The 20,213-nt window shown below is 36.4% G+C and overlaps 1 protein-coding gene across 2 annotated transcripts in view; it reads right to left on the bottom strand.

Annotated features, from left to right (window-relative positions):
• Positions 1-436: 436 nt before the first annotated feature.
• MAPK6 (mitogen-activated protein kinase 6) overlaps positions 437-20,213 on the bottom strand; it is a 33,613-nt gene continuing 13,836 nt past the window's right edge. For both annotated transcript variants that reach the window (XM_079769614.1, XM_079769615.1), the window contains exons 2-6: positions 14,997-16,183; positions 14,560-14,704; positions 8,602-8,766; positions 4,937-5,138; positions 437-3,452 (exon numbers count right to left, since the gene is read on the bottom strand). In XM_079769614.1, coding sequence (XP_079625740.1) covers positions 2,351-3,452; positions 4,937-5,138; positions 8,602-8,766; positions 14,560-14,704; positions 14,997-15,551 — 2,169 coding nt within the window. In that variant the 5' untranslated portion in view covers positions 15,552-16,183 and the 3' untranslated portion in view covers positions 437-2,350. The remainder of the gene's footprint in view (positions 3,453-4,936; positions 5,139-8,601; positions 8,767-14,559; positions 14,705-14,996; positions 16,184-20,213) is intronic.

Below are 20,213 nucleotides of genomic sequence, written 5' to 3'. Positions count from 1 at the left end.
GACCAGGGGTCCCTTGACTTGACCCCTCAGTGGAGACGCAAGGCCTTTGCACCAAAGTGGGTAAAATGGTCAGGAGGGCAAGTTTCTAGACTCCTTGACACAAACTGCAGCACCAAAATATATTGGCAAAGCTCAGGCGTGGGCTACAATTAGATTAAGAGAACATAAAGATTGCTTTCTCAATGAAAGGATTGATGGGATTATGAATGTTGGAATGTTTAAATAGGCTTATGGAAATAACTGTCTTCCTTACCTGAATGTTTTATGGGAATGTATATTCTGTCTGGCTGGGGAACGCATACTCTATCAAGTGTTATAAAACCCAAACTGTCAATCAAGTCAAAATGGAGGCTAAAAAAAACACACCAGTTCACAACATATGACAATGATATTCATTCAGATAATATTTGCATTTTTTAAAACTTGGAACTACAGATGAAATCAATAGGTCTTGGGCAGGAAGAAATCCAGACTGTAATAGAACTGGCTATGTACAAAACAAAGATGGAAGACAGAGAAAAGTGAGATAAAAGGAAGATTGGTTTTATATTTGTAGAGGTAAAAGGATAAGTTCTTGAGCAAAGCAAAGATGTGTTGGAGAAAAAAAACATATATAAAAGAGGTTCCTGACTATGCAGCTCAAAGCTTCTATACACATCTTGAGTTTTGAAATATAGTCATGCGCCACATAACATTTCAATAACGACACACAGAAGACAGTGGTATACTATACAACGTAGATGTGTAGTAGGCTATACCTTCTAGGTTTATGTAATGGAACTCTATGCTGTTCGCACAACAAAATCACCTAAGGTTGCATTTCTCAGAACATATTCCTATCGCTAAGCAGCACATGACTACAGAAAGCTTTAATTCCATTTAATTATGTGCAGGTAAGTCAAGAGGTTTTGCGTGGAGATAAAGAACCTTTTTCTTTTAAGCCTTTAGTCTAATATCGATTAAACTATAGCCATATTTCAAAAATGCTGGAAAGTGGAACTAGATACAGATTCTGCTAGTAGTTTTCATTCTAGCAGGTAATTTTAATTACCTAAAGAGTTATACAGGAGCCATATTTGCTGGCCATGTTTTATTTGTCATTTTTCTTCAAACAGGATAACCAAAAAAAGATACAGACAGTATTCAATTCAATAAAATAAAATGGATGAAACAAATTCTAAGAGACTGCAATGCCACATGCTACATTTAACCTAATTTTATTCATGCTTGCCTTGGGATGGGGAATAGATCATTCAGTAAAAACATACAGTAAAAACAAAATATGTCTTATCATGTACAACTTTTAAACTACAATTATGATGTACCTTAATTATTTCCATGCACACAAGTCTAACATTACAGTTGTTGTTTTTTAAAAATAAACACAATTAAGACTTCTAGGAGCATTTTATAATAAAGTAATTCCTAATTTTTCTTTGTAGATAGATCAAGCACCTCCAAAATACAAATTCCTATACACAGTGAGCACTTTACTTAAAATGAATACTTAAGAAAATTAAGTACAGGGACAGCCTTTAGGATAAGCTGACATTATATATTCAGCTAAGTAGGCAACAAACCATAGTGCCAAATGGAAAAAGTGTATTTGTAAATAAATTTCAAAAACTAAGTTAACTTTTTATAATTAAATACAGAAAATATACTGCTTTGCTAAAATAAATAAGATGTGATGTAGTAACACTTCACTATAAAGAATGCATACCAGAACATTTATAAATGGTGAGTGAATCTTATTAAGAATAGTTTACTACAATAAAGGCTGGCTAAATAGAAGTGCATATTGTGAAGCACTATGGGTGGTATATGTTTTGCCACATACTTTTGTTACCTTGAGGTAGATAACACATGTGTACCAAATTCGGCATTCATTTTCAGTTGCTGCTGGTATCATGTGTTTTAAGAAACGTGTACAGTATGAAAAACTTGAAAATACTCATGAATGAAAAATGTTTTAGGAAAAAAATAGATATTTCCATGCAATTATGTACAGTCTCACTGTGTAAATTTCAAGGCAAGATTTTTGTTTCCTGTAAAACAGATCATTGTTCTATGAGAGAATGTTTTTTACTTGTCTTAGTGCATTTCTTTGTCTCCTCCTGCATTGCATTATTTTGCTCTATTCTTTATTTCTGTGTGCAAATGACATGCCAGTTAAAATGAAAACCATCTCACATGTAGGAAAAAAGTCTGGATTTTAAAAACCAAGAACTAATAAAATCCTTTCTAAATGAGACCATCTGATTCAAGTAAAAAAATGACTTAAACACTAGTAATAAAAAAGACAAACACATTTCATGAAGAATACAAAGAGAAATGTCTGCTGAGTGTTTTAGTTCAGATGTTTCAGAATGCTGCTGTATGTTTTATGAGGAATCTGTGGGGAAGATTTCATAGCAGAAGGTGTTAATGTGGCCTGTATTGACTTAAGTGGTGACCCAACTGGACTGTGAAACTGCGGGATGCCTATGGATTCAAGCTGCTTGTTCAAGAGGAACTCACCACTGTTATTCAGAAACCCTTCCTCATTTCCTCTCTCCCCAAACTTCCCATCTTCTATAGGCTCAGTGTCTAGCATTTCAGTATCTTCTTTCCTACTAAAGAACTTGTCCAAGTAACTGGTATAAGTGTTTTCCTTCTCAATTTGTTCATCCTTCCTTACCTCACAACAAAACTGATTTATGAGAAAACAGTCCTCTGCACCACCCACAAACTGGCTATCCCAAGAAGATTGGTACAAGGCTTCTAATTGAGCTAAATTTGCCATTCCCTTTTCCTGTTTTTCTCGGCTTACTGACTTTGATATCAAACTTTTCAATTCTAGTTGGGACACTGAGCTATTCAAGTCATTTAATTTATCAACAACATCGGTAGGCTCATGTTGTGAACTAAGTTGAATAGTTCCTGCAATAAAGGAATCAAAGTCAAATCCCTGGTTCTTCTCCCTTTCTTTTTCAGCCAGGTGCTGTGATGCTTCCTCTAGAGCTATCTGGGCTTTAACCAATCCATTCCTTTCACATTTTGACTTGCCTTTCTTATCAGATTTTTCTTTGCTTTGTTCTTTCCAATTGGAAAGATCTATAATAAGCTTGGGTTCATAGTAATGGTTAACTTCACTCTCTCTCCAAACTAAGTTATCTAAATATGATGATGACCTCATTTTGTAGTTACAAGTATGGCTACACTCCAGATCACAATATTTGTTTTCATGATGATCTGGGTACTGCCAACAAGGCTCAGTGGAGTAATTGGTATCAAAAGCAGGATCCTCCAAATACTTTTCACGATCTCCATCCAAATATTTTCGAGGATCAACTTGTACTTCTTCTTCATCAGTGACATCAGACAGATTTCTTGGGTCACGCTGAACTTCATCAATATCAAAGTTATTATGTATAGGCCAATCATGCTCTGAAAATTGACAATCATGGTACCTGAAAAAAAATCAATACATTACTTAGTCCAGATGTCAAATTTCATTTGCAAATTCACTGAGTGCCCTTTTCGTGAAAGCACTATAAAAGGCCTATGAGGGGTTAATAGAGTCTAGTTACAAGCCTTCCCTGCCCTCCAGAAACTTATAACCTTAATAGACGGGTAAGATCTGTACCCATAAAGAAAAATATGAGGCAATATTTGGTAATTACCAATGAAATATATAATATAAAAATTCTGGAACCTCCATTCTTAAATAAGACCAATTATAATTTCACACTTATTTCCTCTTTTCTCTATTTTTCATCCACCTTAAATACAACTGCAGGTGAACATCTGAGTGGCTGACATGTCGATAGTTTAATTCCAGCATAGTTTTACATAGACAAAACACTTTATGGCCACTAAATGCAGATCTCTAATCTCAATCAAGTCTCTTACAGATTTTCTCTCTACTGGTAACAGGCAGACTAGAAAGAGAGAAAGGCTTCTTGGACCTCATCACCAGTGAATAGAAAAAAAACTCTCCATGTGTATGTGCTACTGAATGCAGTATCCTTGCAGTATCCTCTACTGACACATCACAGCAAGGTGACCACACCATGCCCAGGTAGAGGCAGATGGAGACACACACACAAAAACAATTGGGGAGATGGGAAGGTGGGAACAGAAAAGAGGTTAGATGATTCAACTAAGTATGATAAAAAACAAAGAGATTGGAATACATTTGGGTATGTTTGGAAAGAATATGTATATATGTGGTAGAAATGTCCATGTGGAAGAAAAAAAGGACGTTGGCAGATGTATGTAAACATATTCAGAAATACCTCCACATTTTAGGAGGAAAAAATGCAATGAGTAAACAAACTAATTTCAACATTAACAACTTCTTTATTAATTGGCAATCATTTTTCTTTTAAACACAGAAATATATGAATTCCTGAAGTTTTTAAGATTGTCATTGGGGATTCCCAAATCTGAATAAATAACAAAATCACCTAAGATTTTAAATAATATTGATTCATTATTATATGTTACCAACCCACTTTTAAGATAATTATATCCAAACTTGTCTAGAATTTAGAAATCCCAAAAGGCGGCAGAGGGAAGAAATCCTTTAACTAAAATGTATAACAGTATACATTTTGATGTTTTATATGGTTCAGACTAGAAAAGTTCCTTATACTGAACTTATGTTAACCATTCCAAAATAAATTTTGTCATGAGAAAAAACATTTCAATATAAATATCATGATAATTTATATCCTATGACATAATGAATTATATGTAAAAATTTGAGATACTTATGGATATCTTATTGTATAAGGTTGATTCTTCTCATCCATCTTTTAAACCCAAAGAGACTTTTACTACATTTTTTAAGAATTCTACATTGTGTTATATATAATTTAAAAATAAACTTCACTGTATTATGATTTATTAAAAATACAATAAATATTTTTCTAATTTAGGATCAATTTACCTTTCCCAGTTATAAATGTGACTATGAGTTTCATCCATAAGCAAAATATCATCAACTTCATCTTCAATATGGAAAGGATGACTGGAAATCGGCTCATCCATTGGAAAAGAATATATGCTCATGTAAGGATGGGAAAGTGCTTCTTCTGCCGTCAACCGATCCATGGGGCTAAATGTCAAAATTTGTTCCAGGAAATCCAGTGCTGCAAAAGAAAGAGATAAAACTCCTTAACTATACTGAAGGTCTACCACCTCATAAAGGAAATGAAAAAGGTCTATACAATTAAAAAGTAAGTTAATTAAAAGTTTTGTCAGAGAAATAAAACTAGCCTACCTAATATATATATTAAAAAGAAAATACATTTATTCAATAAACATAGCAAAAATTTGAAATGTATTCCAAATATCACTTTATGGTCAATTATAAAAGAAAAGAAATGTATTAATATGAACCATATGCAACTACCATTTTTGTCAGTCAAAAACTGTCAAATAACAGTAATTTCATGTGGCTCAACCTAATATATAGGTCCTAATCTCAGCTCTGCAACTCACTAACTTCACTGAATCACTAGGTTACTTAAATCTGCTGAACTTCAGTTTCTTTATGTATAAAATGGATAGAGATCTCTTATAAGTTATAAAAACTTAAAAACATCGTATCTAGTGCTTAATAAAAAGACTTTCTCCTTTCCTCCCTCATCTCACTGACTAGCTGTTATACTAATTTATTGATCTCTGTTCACACCAATCTCATGCCAGCATATCACATAATGCACTTGGTCATTTTAGGGCCCTGGTGGGACTACTGTACACCTAATTCTTCCTACTAACTCAGACTGTTAGATATTCCTAAGCTCCTTACCCCGCCTAAACCACACTATCACCAGCTTAAAAATTGCTCTTACACCACCACACATTCGTATGCTTTATAACTTATACCAATCTTCAACTCTGAATCATTTCCACCATCTACTTTGTCTGCTTCCTAGCCACATAGTACTGATGAAAGCTAGATGGAAAATCACATATATATCTGGCTCACTACAAATTCATACTGTAGAATTTCAATTTAGCCTTTGCTATTGTGTTCAGCAATGTTCTACACTATCCCTTTATGCTCTCAATCTTCCCTATCATTCTAAACAGGTAAACCCACTTCACATTTATCTCAATTCCTGCTTCTTCACTGTGGTCTGTCACACATCCTATTATCCTTACCTTCTGTCTCAAAGAAAAAGATAGCCCTTCTCTAAAACTAAGCTGTACTCCAGAAAAGACCCTATTCACATTATCTTATTCAACCCTCAAATCAGTCTAATGAAGACTAAAGAGAAGAAACCTAAGGCTCATTGGTACTCATACCCCTCAGTGACCCAGGGCTGAGATTCCTTCCTTTGCTCTATTGTATTATCCTAACCTAGGAGGTCATTTCACAATACATCAAACTGTTCTTGGTTCTCCTGGAAAAAAAAAGTCTTAATTACCTCTGGACCCACATGTCTCAAGGCAAAAGAGACTGGAAGGCACAGAATTATGGATGGTTGACCCAGCACAATCACCATTCTCAGAGAGAAGGAAGAGATATAGTCAACTACACAAGAGGAATATATTGTAAAATCCCTAGCATTTGGGAACTGTATGCAACTAATAAAAAGAGGAAGAAATAAGAAACTTGGGAGCCACACTGAGCTCCCAAGTGTATGCATAAACAGTATATGCATTTCCATCATTGTAGATAGTTCTATTGGACAGCACTGCTCTAGAAGAAATGGGTCTAAGATATAGAAATATGTGGTAAACTACAGAGAAAGGGAGGATGAGAGGTAAATATGATGGAGGAAAATGAAAATGAGGGTATTCATCTAAAGACATTACCCAGAAAGGGTCCTACTAGTCTTAATGTGTTAATTCATATAGAACATATCTTTAAACACTCTGCATTAGTGAGCAGAGTTCTGCCACTTGTGAATACCAAGGATATTTGCCCAATGGTTAACTTAATGAATCCATTATCAAAGACACTCATTCAACACATTATGAATAAATTCCAGTCGTGAGCCAAATTTTCAGGTTGGTTTTTAGCTGACTGAGACATGATCCCACCTTAATGAGGGTAGCAAAAAAGAAGATTCAAATTTAGCTAGATTACAATGCTTTAACAGCAATATCCTATATTTCTAGCTTGTCTCTTTTGATAAGACAGAGCAATACAGCAATGACACACTGCAGAGCCTAACCACTTGATCCCTAAGCAGTGTCTTTCAACTTGGCCGGCAGGGCCATACCTGTAGGAGGTTTCAAAAAAACCGATACCTGCCCTGGTCCCCACCCCACCTCTGGATTCTGACTTAATAGTCTGCATTTTTAAAGAGTTCCTACAGAAAACTCTGAGGCATAGTCAAGTGCTATGTGACTGCTATTCAGTTATGAACAGGATGTCGTGACAGTGGCTATAAGGTTAGAAGCACAAGAACCAGCAATGGAATCTGATTGTGAGGACAGCGAAGACTGGTTAGGAATGTAGAACTACTTAAAAGAAAGCCCACCAAACCTGTTGAAATTAAATACAGCAGCTACCTTTTTATTTAGGCATTTACTATATGAGTTCCAAGCATATCTGGGGGGAAGAGACAATGTCAGCATGATTTGCAATCTAGTGCCTAACTACTTCCCAAAGCACTTGCTACTTTAAAACACTGATACACACCCACCTGATATGAAAATGGGTGTATAATTCAGATAATGTTTAAAATGTTTAGGAAACTACATATCTCTAACTTTGTGATTCAAGACAGAACTATACAATCCTGACACTGATGTCTCTTAATACAATATAATTTTTAAAGATGTAAGACACAATCAACTTTTAAAGATACTTTTCATGTCAAATGCTCTTCCTAAAAAATATATATATATTTTTTTTTATGACAGATTACTATAAGAGTTAAAGATTTTTGTATCTTATTTATATCAAATCTAAAGATATGTCAGTATTTTTAGATATGAAATTGTTTTAGTGGTAAACAAAGTTTTGATTCTCCCCAAATTCCTACTACTTTCAAGCCTGCACAAACTTCCACTTTAGCACCTAATACTAACACCAATCTGCAAACTTATGTAATGTGTTTGCTCAGTAAACAGTTTTGCTCATTCCTCCACTTCCTCCTTGTCCTGAAGCCTTTGCTTCTCCCCTCTCCGCCCACCCAACTAAATTCACTTTTTCATACCTAAATCATTCTTACTCATACCAACACTTATTTATATAACCCTCACAGAATTCCATTCCAGCTTAGTGAGAGCCAGTGATCCAATATGCTCATCTATGATAGCCAGAGGTATAAACTGGAAAAGTAAAAGTAGTTAGAACCAGGAGAGAGAGGTATACACTTTTTGAAATGTGGAAAATGATTCAAAGGAGCAAAGAAAACAGATCCCAGCTTAAGTGCCAGGCCAAGAAAGAGAAAGTGAGAGTTTAAGTATTAGGTATGCCTTAAATATCTAAAGACTATTTAAGAGAAAGTCATACATCTAAGGATAAAAAGCTGAAGCTTCCTACACAGATCCTGTTTACTTGCGTGCGCGCGCGCGCGCGCGCGCACACACACACACACACACACACACACACACACACACTTTGTGACGGTTATTCTTGAGTCACAATACCTTCTCGACTAATTCCTGGAAGCAGCTGAGTTAAAGGTTTGTGTGGCTCAGTCATGTCATTTCTAATGTAAACTGGAATTACGCTGAGAAGCTCCTGACGATCTTCCTCATGAACAACAGGAATAGATTCTAAAATCAGCTGCATCTGTTCAAGTTCATGTGCACCTGAATGAGATAAAAAAACAAACAAACACCAAATATAATATAAACACACACATTCCTCAATGTTTACATATTTGGTAATAAACATTCTAAAGCTCTAAGAAGTTAACTTAAATATTGTAATGACCATTGGGGAAGAAATGGTTTTAACTGAATCACTAATCAGCAGGTTTCATTGTTTTTTAATGACATTAATCTTCTCAAAAAGCCTATCTATTTCTAGTTATTAATATATTTAGTTTTAGTTCTTTATTTCCATAAGAAACTAACTCTTAAAGTCTGGCCTCATATTAAGGTATCAAAGTAGTGGGGGGGGGGGGGGGGGGGAAGAAGGGGAATCAATGAATTGGGATTCAAGAGACTTGGATGCTAGTCTTAGCTATACCACTACCTAATTGGCTATAAGTTTGGGAATACTTAACATGATGATGACTTCATTTCATCATCAATAAAATGAAAGGTTGAACTAGATTTCAAAAAAAAGTTTTATAATTATGTGTTAGGCTCAGTTAGCATTTCAGGACCACTATTAAATAAAAGAGGAAACTTTAAGCTAAATGGGTGCCAAAAAACAAACAAAACAAAACCCACAACCATTCATTTTGCTTTTCCACTAATTTCTAGAAATTCATTCAGCATTCCAATTTTTCTTGAATGCCTACTATAAGCAAGACACTTTAGACTAGAGCTATGAAACAAATCAGACCAAGTCCCTACCTTCATGGAGTTTATAATCTAGTGGAGGAAAACAGATAATAAATATAAACATTTATGTCAAATGATGACAAATGCTATGAAGAAAAATATATGCTAAGGGGGAACATAGGATTGTTGGGGGTAGGGTTAATACATAGAAGATGATCAAGGAATAAATACCTCACTGAGAAGTTGAAAGTTGAGAAAATTAGGGAACATACCATATATTCATATGGATAAAGGAAATTCCAGGAAGATGGGAAAAGGCCCAAAGGCCCTGAGGAGTGAGTAGGCCTGGAATCTCTATCAATTAGGCAAGTGTAGCTGAGGTAGAGTGGAGCAGATCCCAGCCTAAGATGAGAACACAAAGGGTCTGCTTTATCCTGAACTGGATGGGAAGCCATTAGTTTAAGCAGGGAAATGACATAATCTGACTTCTATTTTCAGAGAACTACTATGACTGCTATGTGGTAACTGGACTACAGATAGCAAATATTGAAGCAAGAAAGCTAGATAGAGGGTCCTGTATTAGACCAGGAGAGAAATATTAGCTGACGGACCTGGAGGGTGGGAGGTAGCGATATAGATAATAGCAAGCAGTTTAGGTTCTGGATATATTTTGAAGGAAAAGCCGGGATTTGTACTGACAAAGGTGAAGGATAATGATTTTGGCCTAAACAACTAAGAAGTGGCTGTTTTACTATGATGAGGAAGACAGCAGAAAGAGAAAGTTTTGAGAAATTATTAGAGATCCAACTGATATATTAAGTTGTACCAAAAATAAGGCCACGACACTTCTTATACGTTAAAAATACACCGATTTCCAATGAATGCTTAGTCCTTGCCATTTATTGCTCAGTTCATTTGAGAGGCCTATCCCTAATAAACACTTAGATTTCTCTCATGCTGCTTGTATCGAACGGTTCGCAAAACTACCAATAAAGCATTAGAAGGAAACTACAGCTGGATCTTTCAAATAATTTCACTAATAATTCCATTAAATGTTTAAAGTTTACATGAGTTGACAATAAAAGTTATGCTATTTAGAGGTGGTTTGTTTTTTTATCTAATTCTTTTTATTGATATACGTAAGCAATATTTGAATATACCAAATGAACATTTAAAAATACACTATCTTTGTTTAATCAATACAGCAGTAAATTCTGACCCCATTTCATACAACTTGGAGCATTACCTAGATTTTAAATTAAATTTTTGCTTTCTTGATACAATACTATTGTGGTAACTTTCAAAAACGTCCACAAATGCTTTGATAGTCTTCTCTTCAGAGGGTGATATCCAATTCACCTCCCCTTAAGTGTGAGGTGTACTTAGTGACTTGCTTCTAAAACATGAAATAAAGCTCAAGTGACAGTGTGTCACTTTTGAGTCTAAGTAACAAAAATATATTTTGCATTCATGATTTTTTACAAAGGGGTCAGAGCAATTCAATAGAGAAAGAATAATATTTCCCACAAATAGTGCCGGAATAACTAGATATCCAGGTTAAAAGAATGACACTGGACCCCTACTTCACACTATGCATAAAAATTAACTCACAACAGAATTAACTCACAACAGATCACAGACCTAAATTTACAGCTAAAACTATGAAACTCTTAGGTGTTAGACAATAGTTTCATAGATATTACACCAAAAGCAGAAGTGACAAAAGAAAAAAACAGATGAATTGGACTTAATCAGAATTAAAATCATCTGTGTTTCAAAACACACCATCAAGAAAATAAAACGGCCCCAGCTGGTTTGGCTCAATGGATAGAGCATCGGCCTGTGAACTGAAGGGTCCCAGGTTCAATTCTGGCTAAGGGCACATGCCTGGGTTGCGGGCTCGATCCCCAGTAGGGGGCGTGCAGGAGGCAGCCGATCCATGATTCTCTCTCATCATTGATGTTTCTATCTCTCTCTCCCTCTCCCTTCCTCTCTAAAATCAATAAAATACTTTTTTTTTTAAAAAAAAAGAAAGAAAATGAAACGATGCTTGGCCGGTGTTACTCAGTGGTTAGGCACTAACCCATGAACAAGGTGGTCACGGTTCAATTCCCAGTCAGGGCACATGCCCGGGTAGCAGGCTCAATCCCAGTAGGGAGCATGCAGAAGGCATGATCCTTTCCATCACTGACGTTTCTATCTCTCTCTCCCTCTCCCTTCTTCTCTGAAATCAATAAAAGCATATTTTTAAAAAAGAAAATGAAGCGATAACCCACAGAATGGGAGAAAATACATGCAAATCATGTATCTAATACATATTTGTATCCAGAGTATGTAAAGAACTCTTACAACTCAATTATAAAAAGGCAACCCAATTAAAAAGAAGGCAATGGGGTCTAGATAGTCTGGCCGGCGGGTCTCAGTGGTTGAGCATTGACCTATGAACCAGGGGTTCACGTTTCCATTTCCGGTCAGAGCAAATGCCTGGATTTCGGGCTCTATCCCCAGTGGGGGACATGTAGGAGGCAGCCAATCAATGATTCTCTCATCATTGATATTTCTATTTCCCTCTCTCTCTGAAATTAATAAAAATATATTTTAAAAAGTAGGTAATGGATAGATAGATATTTCTCCAAAGAAGATATGGCCAATAAACATATGCTCAAAACCATTAATCATTAGGGAAATACAAATCAAAATTACAATAAATACTACTTCATATCACTATCTCACATCCAAAAGACAGACAACAGGACAGACCACACTTTAAATAAGTGTTGGTAATAATATGGAGAAATTGGAACTCATACACTGCTAACGGGAATGTAAAATGGTACAACTACTTTAGAAAACGGTGTGAAGTTTCTTCAAAAACTTAAAGAGTTCTCATGTAACAGTGTAATGATTACAGGGTATCTTTTAGGAGGAAAAAAATGTTCTACATTAGATCCTGTGAACATACTAAAAAAATATTGAACTATTTTCTTAAAAAAGATACATTAACTTTCTTTGCTCTCTCTTTTAGATATTAGTTCTGGGGGAAGCCAGCTGCCATATTGTGAAGACACTCAAGCAAGCTCACAGTCAGAACTGAGTAAGGCCTCCTGCTTAAAGTCATGTGAGTAAGCTATCTAGAAGTGGAACCTCCTATCCCAACAAGCCTTCAGAGGACTATAACCCCAACCAACATCTTGACTAAGCAAATCTGAGCTAGAACCAGCTAGCGAAGCCACTCACAAATTCCTGACTCATAAAAACTGAGAGATAATAATTATTTGTTGTTTAAGCCACTTAAGTTTTGAGGTAATTTGTTACAAAACAAATAATATAATAATTATTTTATATATGCTGGAATATAACTTGTAATTACAATGTTGTGCCTCAAAAAAATTTAATCCACTTAACAATTTCATTTCCAGTAATCCCTGATATTTTCTGTTTTCTTTTTTTTTTTTTTTAATATATATTTTATTGATTTCTTAGAGAGAGGAAGGGAGAGGGATAGAGAGCTAGAAACATCGATGAGAGAGAAACATCGACCAGCTGCCTCCTGCACACCCCCTAACCGGGGATGTGCCCGCAACCAAGGTACATGCCCTTGACCGGAATCGAACCTGGGACCTTTCAGTCCACAGGCCGACGCTCTATCCACTGAGCCAAACCGGTTTCGGCTATTTTCTCAGTTTTCTACAATGAAATTCAATCACTATCACACATCATGAAAGAAATTCCAGATAAATTTAGGGGGAAAAAATTCCAATAGATTAGTTAATATTAGTTAAGCTGAGTGCTATAAGTATTGGTATCAAAAACAAATTTAAGGGCACTTATGTACATCATCCTTTCAATAAAGCTTTCTTACCCACCCTAATCTTCCTTTTATTACTTTTGTAAGCAGACTCTGTTCCATTCTCTTCCTTCTGCTCTTAGCACAAACTTGGAGTGGTGGGAGGCCCACTTTAACATTTGTTACAGAGGAAAAAAGTTAAGTCAAAAGAGAGAAAAAGACCCAAATCACCAACACATCACTTCTCTAACTCAAAAAATCTTCAGTACTGTATTTCCTACTTTTTCAAATGGCAACTCCTCTGTCTACTTTCTAAGTGTCCTGTCCCCATCTTAACCAGTCATAAATATGACACCTTGTTTTCATCAAACTTTTCTCACTGATTCATGTATACCAGGCTCAGGCCCTTATTTATACAGATATCCATAAATAGATACCACTTTTTTTCTCTCTCTTTTCACCTTTCAAAATTCTTCTCTATCCCTATATAGTGAAAATCCTTTGACTCCTTTATGTCTTCCAATCCAGCCATCACTGATATAGCTTCTTTAAGTTTGTAGCTTTTAGAGTCTGTACTAATTTTATACCAACTCAAAACTTTGCTTTATGATAGTTGGTGTTTTTCATGGATTATTTGCCTCTTCCCATCTTGACTAAATTCTCTCTCACACACACTTCAGACTCCCTCAATAGCACTAACCTCAGCAAAATATTTCTGAGTTGGTTTGTTTGATTCTGATAGATCACAGTAGCTGGGCAACAGGATATGGCAGCTCAAACAACAGGGATGATTGGGGCAGGGCAGGCAAAGAAAGAATTACTAGATTTTCAGTAATAGCTAAAAAATGTCAACAGGAAGTGACAAAAACTGACAGAACTAGGCAACTCAGATACCATTTGACACAGATTACCAACAAGCGTCATGGATCTAAGAAATACAAAATTATATTTAAGAAATATATACAAAAGAACACTAGAATCCTTTTTAAAAAATGTATTGATTTGAGAGAGAAACATTGACTTATTGTTCCACTTATTTATGCATTCTTTGGTTGCTTCTTGTATGTGCCCTGATTGGGGATTGAACCTACAACCTTAGCATAAAGGGACGATGTTTTAGCCAACTGTGCTAACAGCCAGGACAGAACACTATAATTCTCACTAAATTAACTGAGTAAACAATTAAGTGAATATGTGAATAAGTTTTCTCAACTTTTAAAATATTAAAAACACCATTTTATCTTTATATTTTAATATTTCAGACTATAATAAATTGTTTTAAGTCTTAGATAAATCTTTCTTCATAGATATATACAAAATTAATTCTCTCTGAAATTTTACCCCATATATTTTAACTTTCTAACCTGCAAAGAGGGTTTTACCAGTCAGCATTTCAGCAAAGATGCAGCCTGCAGCCCACATGTCAATGGCTTTAGTATAATTATTAGGAGAAAGTAAAAGACGCGGAGATCTGTACCATTTAGTAACCAATCCTTCAGAAAGATGACCCTGAAAAAGAAATAAAAATATACTTTAACTTTTTACTTTAGCAGATGAATAGTACATGAAGAATTCTGGATCTACAAAGCAAACAAAAAATAACAATAATTGTGAAAACTAAAATATTATTGATTTCTAAGCATGTCCTCAGGTAAGGATAAAAAGTAAAAAGGTACTTTATTATGTAAAATTTAATACAAATAACTAAAAATTCTACCACAATACATAAAGGAAATACAAAAGTACATATTCCTAATGATGTACATCAATAAAGGTCTGTCTCAGCTGGCTTTCCACATACCTTATGGGAATAATGGGGATCCATGATCCGCGCAAGACCAAAGTCACCTATCTTCAGCACCAAGTCTTCAGTATTAATGAAAAGATTAGCTGGTTTGAGATCTCTGTGCAGTACGTTTGCAGAGTGAATATATTTGAGCCCACGTAGCAGCTGATACATGAAAAGCCGGGCATGCTCTTCCAGTAAAGGGCCCTGCTCCAGCACATTAGCCAAGTCTGTCTCCATGTACTCCTGAACAATGTAAACACTGTTCAGTTCGGTAAGAGAGCCCACATCATCTGTTAACTGGTTTCCACTGGGACCAAGAATTTCAAACACTTTCACAATGTTATCATGGTCAAGTCTTCTAATGATTTTGATTTCACGAAGAGCATGTTTGACACTCTGGGGATCAGTAAGGACAATTTTCTTGATGGCTACTCTTTTGTCACAGTCATTGTCTACAGCAGAAAAAACCAAACCATTGCCTCCACAGCCCAATGGTTTTAAGTCCATATACCTAGAGCCCAGATCAAAACCATGAATGTTCATGAGACTTTCAAATTTCTCTGCCATTTTGAAACCCTTACTATTGCCTTTTCCTTTCGAATTGTTGAACTTGTGTAAACAAGGAAGAAAACTGGCATCAAAAGGAAGGATCTTTCAAAAAGGGAGAAGAAAAACGATTTTGCTTCCACAGCAAGATGGTTTCTTGATGTTCATTGCATATGCCAACCAGGCCCGTTGAGTTCCCCTTAGATTTAAAGCTCAAAAAGCTCTCCTCATATTGAGAATTAAAAAGATTGGAGTACTCATAGTTCAAGAAAGGGGCAGCAATTCTGCAGACATTTAAAGAAAACACTCGAGAAACTCAAACGGAATGAAATGACATAGTATGCACTCAGATTTACTGTGCTAAACGATTTAACATTTAACAAAAATGTGAATAAATATGCACACAACAGGCTTCTATGAACATTCTCCTCACAGTGCAGATACATTCAGTGTTGGACTGGTCCTGAGCAGCATCGTTCTAAGGTGCTGGTAAGCACTATTTCCGTTTTGCTTCTTGTCTTCCTTTGTTGCTGTATATTTCAACAGGAAGCCCTGGCAGCTGTTGGTTAACAGATGTCTCTTGTTAGTGATCAGGTGGCTCCAGCTCACCACAATCACAATCAAAGCTACCGTCCATCTTACTCTGATACAACCTAGGGGATGAGAAAAAAGAATAGTTACCACTGCAGAAAATGCTCTTTTCTTCAACTCTGCAAAGTGACACAAATTGGGCATTTAGCTATAAACTACTGATACATTAAACTTATTTTATAGTCACTAAGTTTTAAGATTATGTGCAATCAAAAATAGCTATCTGTGTTGTAAGCAATTCCCATGTGTTGGCTCAGACTCCAGATCCTACCACACTAGATTTTTTGTAATATTTAGGCTCATTAAGTTGTATCATTTCTTAAATGCCAACATGGAAGGAAAGTTCAGAATATTTTTACAGAATTCTTTAGAATTTGTTGAGGGTTAAAACATTAGTAACACAAAAGGATAGATAAATAGCACATGTATTTATTTATTCTTGGCAATTTATCTTCAAGGAACACTTCCTACAGAAATGTTTGAAAATTAACATACAAAATACTCACTTTTTTTGGTAATGGCAAAATATTAAAAACAGCTAAACTTTCAACAATGGAATAAATGAATTATATTCATTTAGTGGGCTGCTATATAATAGTAAAAATCAATGGTTGAAATCACTAAATATACACTAAGTTTAAAAAGCAAATTGCAGATAGAAATGTGCATGCTGAAACTAGTTATATCAGGTTCATAAACACGCAAAATAATGCTACGGTATTTTATGGGTACATACACATATACCAAAACTATAAAAAAACATATATGAGACTGATAACAAATTCATAATAACTTCCTTGAGGAATAAGGGAAGGGATTAGAATCAGGGTGGGATTACACAGTATGCTTCAAATATATCTTTAATGTGTTATTTCCTTTTGAAAAACTGAAGTATGACAAATTGAATGTGATAGAGCTGAGTGGTATGTATATGAGAGCTCATATTATAGTGGGGGAAGACAGGCCAACAAATAAACAAAACACACCGATGTCAGAAGGCAGTAAGTGGTGTGGAAAAAAATAAAACAAAGCGGGCAGGGAGGGTGGTCAGGGAATGCCTATCTGATAAGGTGGTATTGGAACAAAGCTCTAAAGGAGGAAGTAGGGGGGTGGGTGGGCCTTAGGGATGCTATGTGAGTGTTCCAGGTTGAGGGGTTAGCACTGAAGGTGAGTGTGTGTCTCATGTCCAAGAAACAACTAGGAGGCCAATGTAGTAGCCATTTAAATGTATATGCAAGTAATACAGCCTAATCCTAAATGGAAAGGGTTACTATTGCTGACTTTTGATCTAAAAGGTGGCACAGGTGCAATATTCCTTTATTCAAAACGTCTATCATTTATTTGTTTGATTTTTTTGTTGTTGTTAATCCTTGCCCGAGGATATATTTCCATTGATTTTTAGGGAGAGTAGAAGAGAGAGGGAAAGACAGAGAGAAACACCAATGTGAGAGAGACAGATGGATTGGTTGCCTCCTGCATGCCCCCGACCGGGGCCGGGAGCCTGCAACTGAGGTACATGCCCTTGACTGGAATCGAACCCAGGACCCTTCAGTCCACAGGCTGATGCTCTATCCACTGAGCCAAACTGCTAGGAAAAGGATCAATCATTTAAAGGCAACAAGAAACTGTATCAAGTATGAAATAAAGCAACCCATTCTGAACATGATGTGACAACTTTCAATCACCTTCAGCCGTGGCTTAAGAGAACCACTAGGATTTTCAAACACATCAGCTGTTTCACAGTAGTAAAGCTCTTGGTACAATAGGTAATCTGGCTTAATTTCTTGCCTGCTTCATATTCCTACATACTTCACATGTGGAAATACAAGAATCTAAAAAATATACACCACTTGCCTCAAAGTGAGCAAATCTTCAATTCTGAGAAATCAACAAACATAAAAAACTATGTGTGAAAGAGAAATTGATAATATTAAGAACTCAGGGACTATTTTACAAAAATTGATGCTTACTATCCCTGAGCTCTTTTAATAAATATGAGTGCTTCTTGTATCTGCTTAATATTATGAAGGACAGCAACAGCATAATAGTTTTCTTTGTTTTACTATAACAGAGATGCTTTCTTCAGTTTGCAAGTTTTTGTCTGCTTCTCAGAAATCAGAAAAAAAAGAAAACAAGCAGACTCATAAAAATTCTGTAGCTTGTCAATTTGTAGTAAAACACTTAAAAGTTAATGTTTGCAAATTAACTTTTGAATTAAAAAAATACTTCATATTTTAAAGAACTTTAATCAATGTGTCCCCTTGTTAATATTTTCTAGTTATATACTTGTTGATACTTCCTAGATTCTACCAAATATCCTAGAAAAACAGTATTTTTCAAAGGTTCCAGTACTTCTGAAATTTTTTATTTCTAGTTTCTACATTAAATAGAATGTTTGCCCCTACCTTTCTGCCCTAATATAGATAATTCCTTAAAGTTCAATCAAGTTTTAAGTTTTTTATAAATGTATATTTTTAAGTCAGTTCTATAGACTTAACATAAGAACAGTAAAATCTCTAAGTACTCTCTTAAGCATCTAGTTCACTAATAGAGCAATCACAGTCCAGCACAAATAGCGCTTTGTCAAAAAACGACACCACTATTATCTGACAGAATAGCACTATAGTAGGAATTGCAGCCATGAGAATGAGATCTCTCCTCAAGAACCCCTCCCATCCACATCTGCCCTGTTTAAATTTTAGTGAGACCAAGCATCTCAGATCAGAAACAAGGGTGAAAACACCTTCTCAGAAATCTCAGTGACTGATCTGCACTCACAGGGGTAGAGGGTGAGTAAAAATTCATCTCAGGGAAGGTAGGAGTCTGTGCCTATGCTGAGAACTGCAGTCCTCACAGATTCAGATGATGGCTATACTAGTATTGAAAGCCTTGAACAGACTTCAGAAATATGAGACCATTCTAAAAAAGAAGGTAATATTTATCAACAAAACTGTAATTCCACTAGACCAGTGGTCGGCAAACTCATTAGTCAACAGAGCCAAATATCAACAGTACAACGATTGAAATTTCTTCTGAGAGCCGAAAACCCACTTCTGCGCATGGGCCACGAAGTTTCAATCGCACTGTACTTGCGAGCCCACACGTGGTATTTTGTGGAAGAGCCACACTCAAGGGGCCAAAGAGCCGCATGTGGCTCGCGAGCCGCGGTTTGCCGACCACTGCACTAGACAGTGAGGACTACACCAATAAAACTGGGGGAAGGGGAGAACCCATTATTTACAATGACAGCGTTTGCACAGTAATCTGCCTCACTGTTCTGTATTCTCCCAAGTTCAACATCCTTTACACCAAAAGCTACCAGGAGCTTGAAAAGTAAGCCCACCTTAATCAGTAAGTTGGAGGTAATATTACATCTCTGCATGATAAAGTGGATCCAGTAAATGTTTCTAATTTAGTCACACTTGTTCAGCAAGTATTTGCTAATTTATATATTATGTGCCTGTCAGTATACTAGGCACCAGGGATAAAATCTATAATAAAAGGGGAATATGCTAATTAGACCAGGCGTCTTCCGGACATCCTTCCTGACAAAGCCGGGGCGGGAGGGAAGTCGGCCGGGGTCCCAGGTGCCTATGGGCGGCCCGGGGGAAGCTAGCCGGGGTCCCGGGTGCCTGCCAGCACCAGAGAAGGGAAGCCTGGGTTCTAGGTGCCTGCAGGCGGCCAGAGGAGGGAAGCCCAGGTCCGGTGCTGGAGGGAAGCCGGTGCCAGCAGCCGGGGGAAGGAAGGCCTACTCTTGCACGAATTTTCATGCATCAGGCCTCTAGTAGTAACTATAAACAGACTTGAGCCCTGCCCTCATGGAGTTGACCAGTACAGTATGGTTGGAGACAATAAAGTAACACAGGAAGAAGGGGAATGCAAAGGGAACAAGTGCTACCTAGGAATGGCACAGGATGCTATGAGAGCCTACAGTGGGAGATCTGACCTCATTAGGGAGATCAGGATGTATGTGTGCTCTAGGAGCCATAACAAGGCAGAAGCCTCCCATGCTCTCTTAGTGACCATGAAAACAGTTTTCTCCTTACCACAATGACCCTCAGAACAGTTGCATTCCAAATCCTGATCTCCCTA

This window comes from Cnephaeus nilssonii, assembly GCF_951640355.1.
Source record: "Cnephaeus nilssonii genome assembly, chromosome: 4".
Classification (NCBI taxonomy): domain Eukaryota; kingdom Metazoa; phylum Chordata; class Mammalia; order Chiroptera; family Vespertilionidae; genus Cnephaeus; species Cnephaeus nilssonii.
The sequence above is the reverse complement of the archived record's forward strand: the minus strand, read 5'-3'. Positions and strand labels throughout refer to the sequence as shown.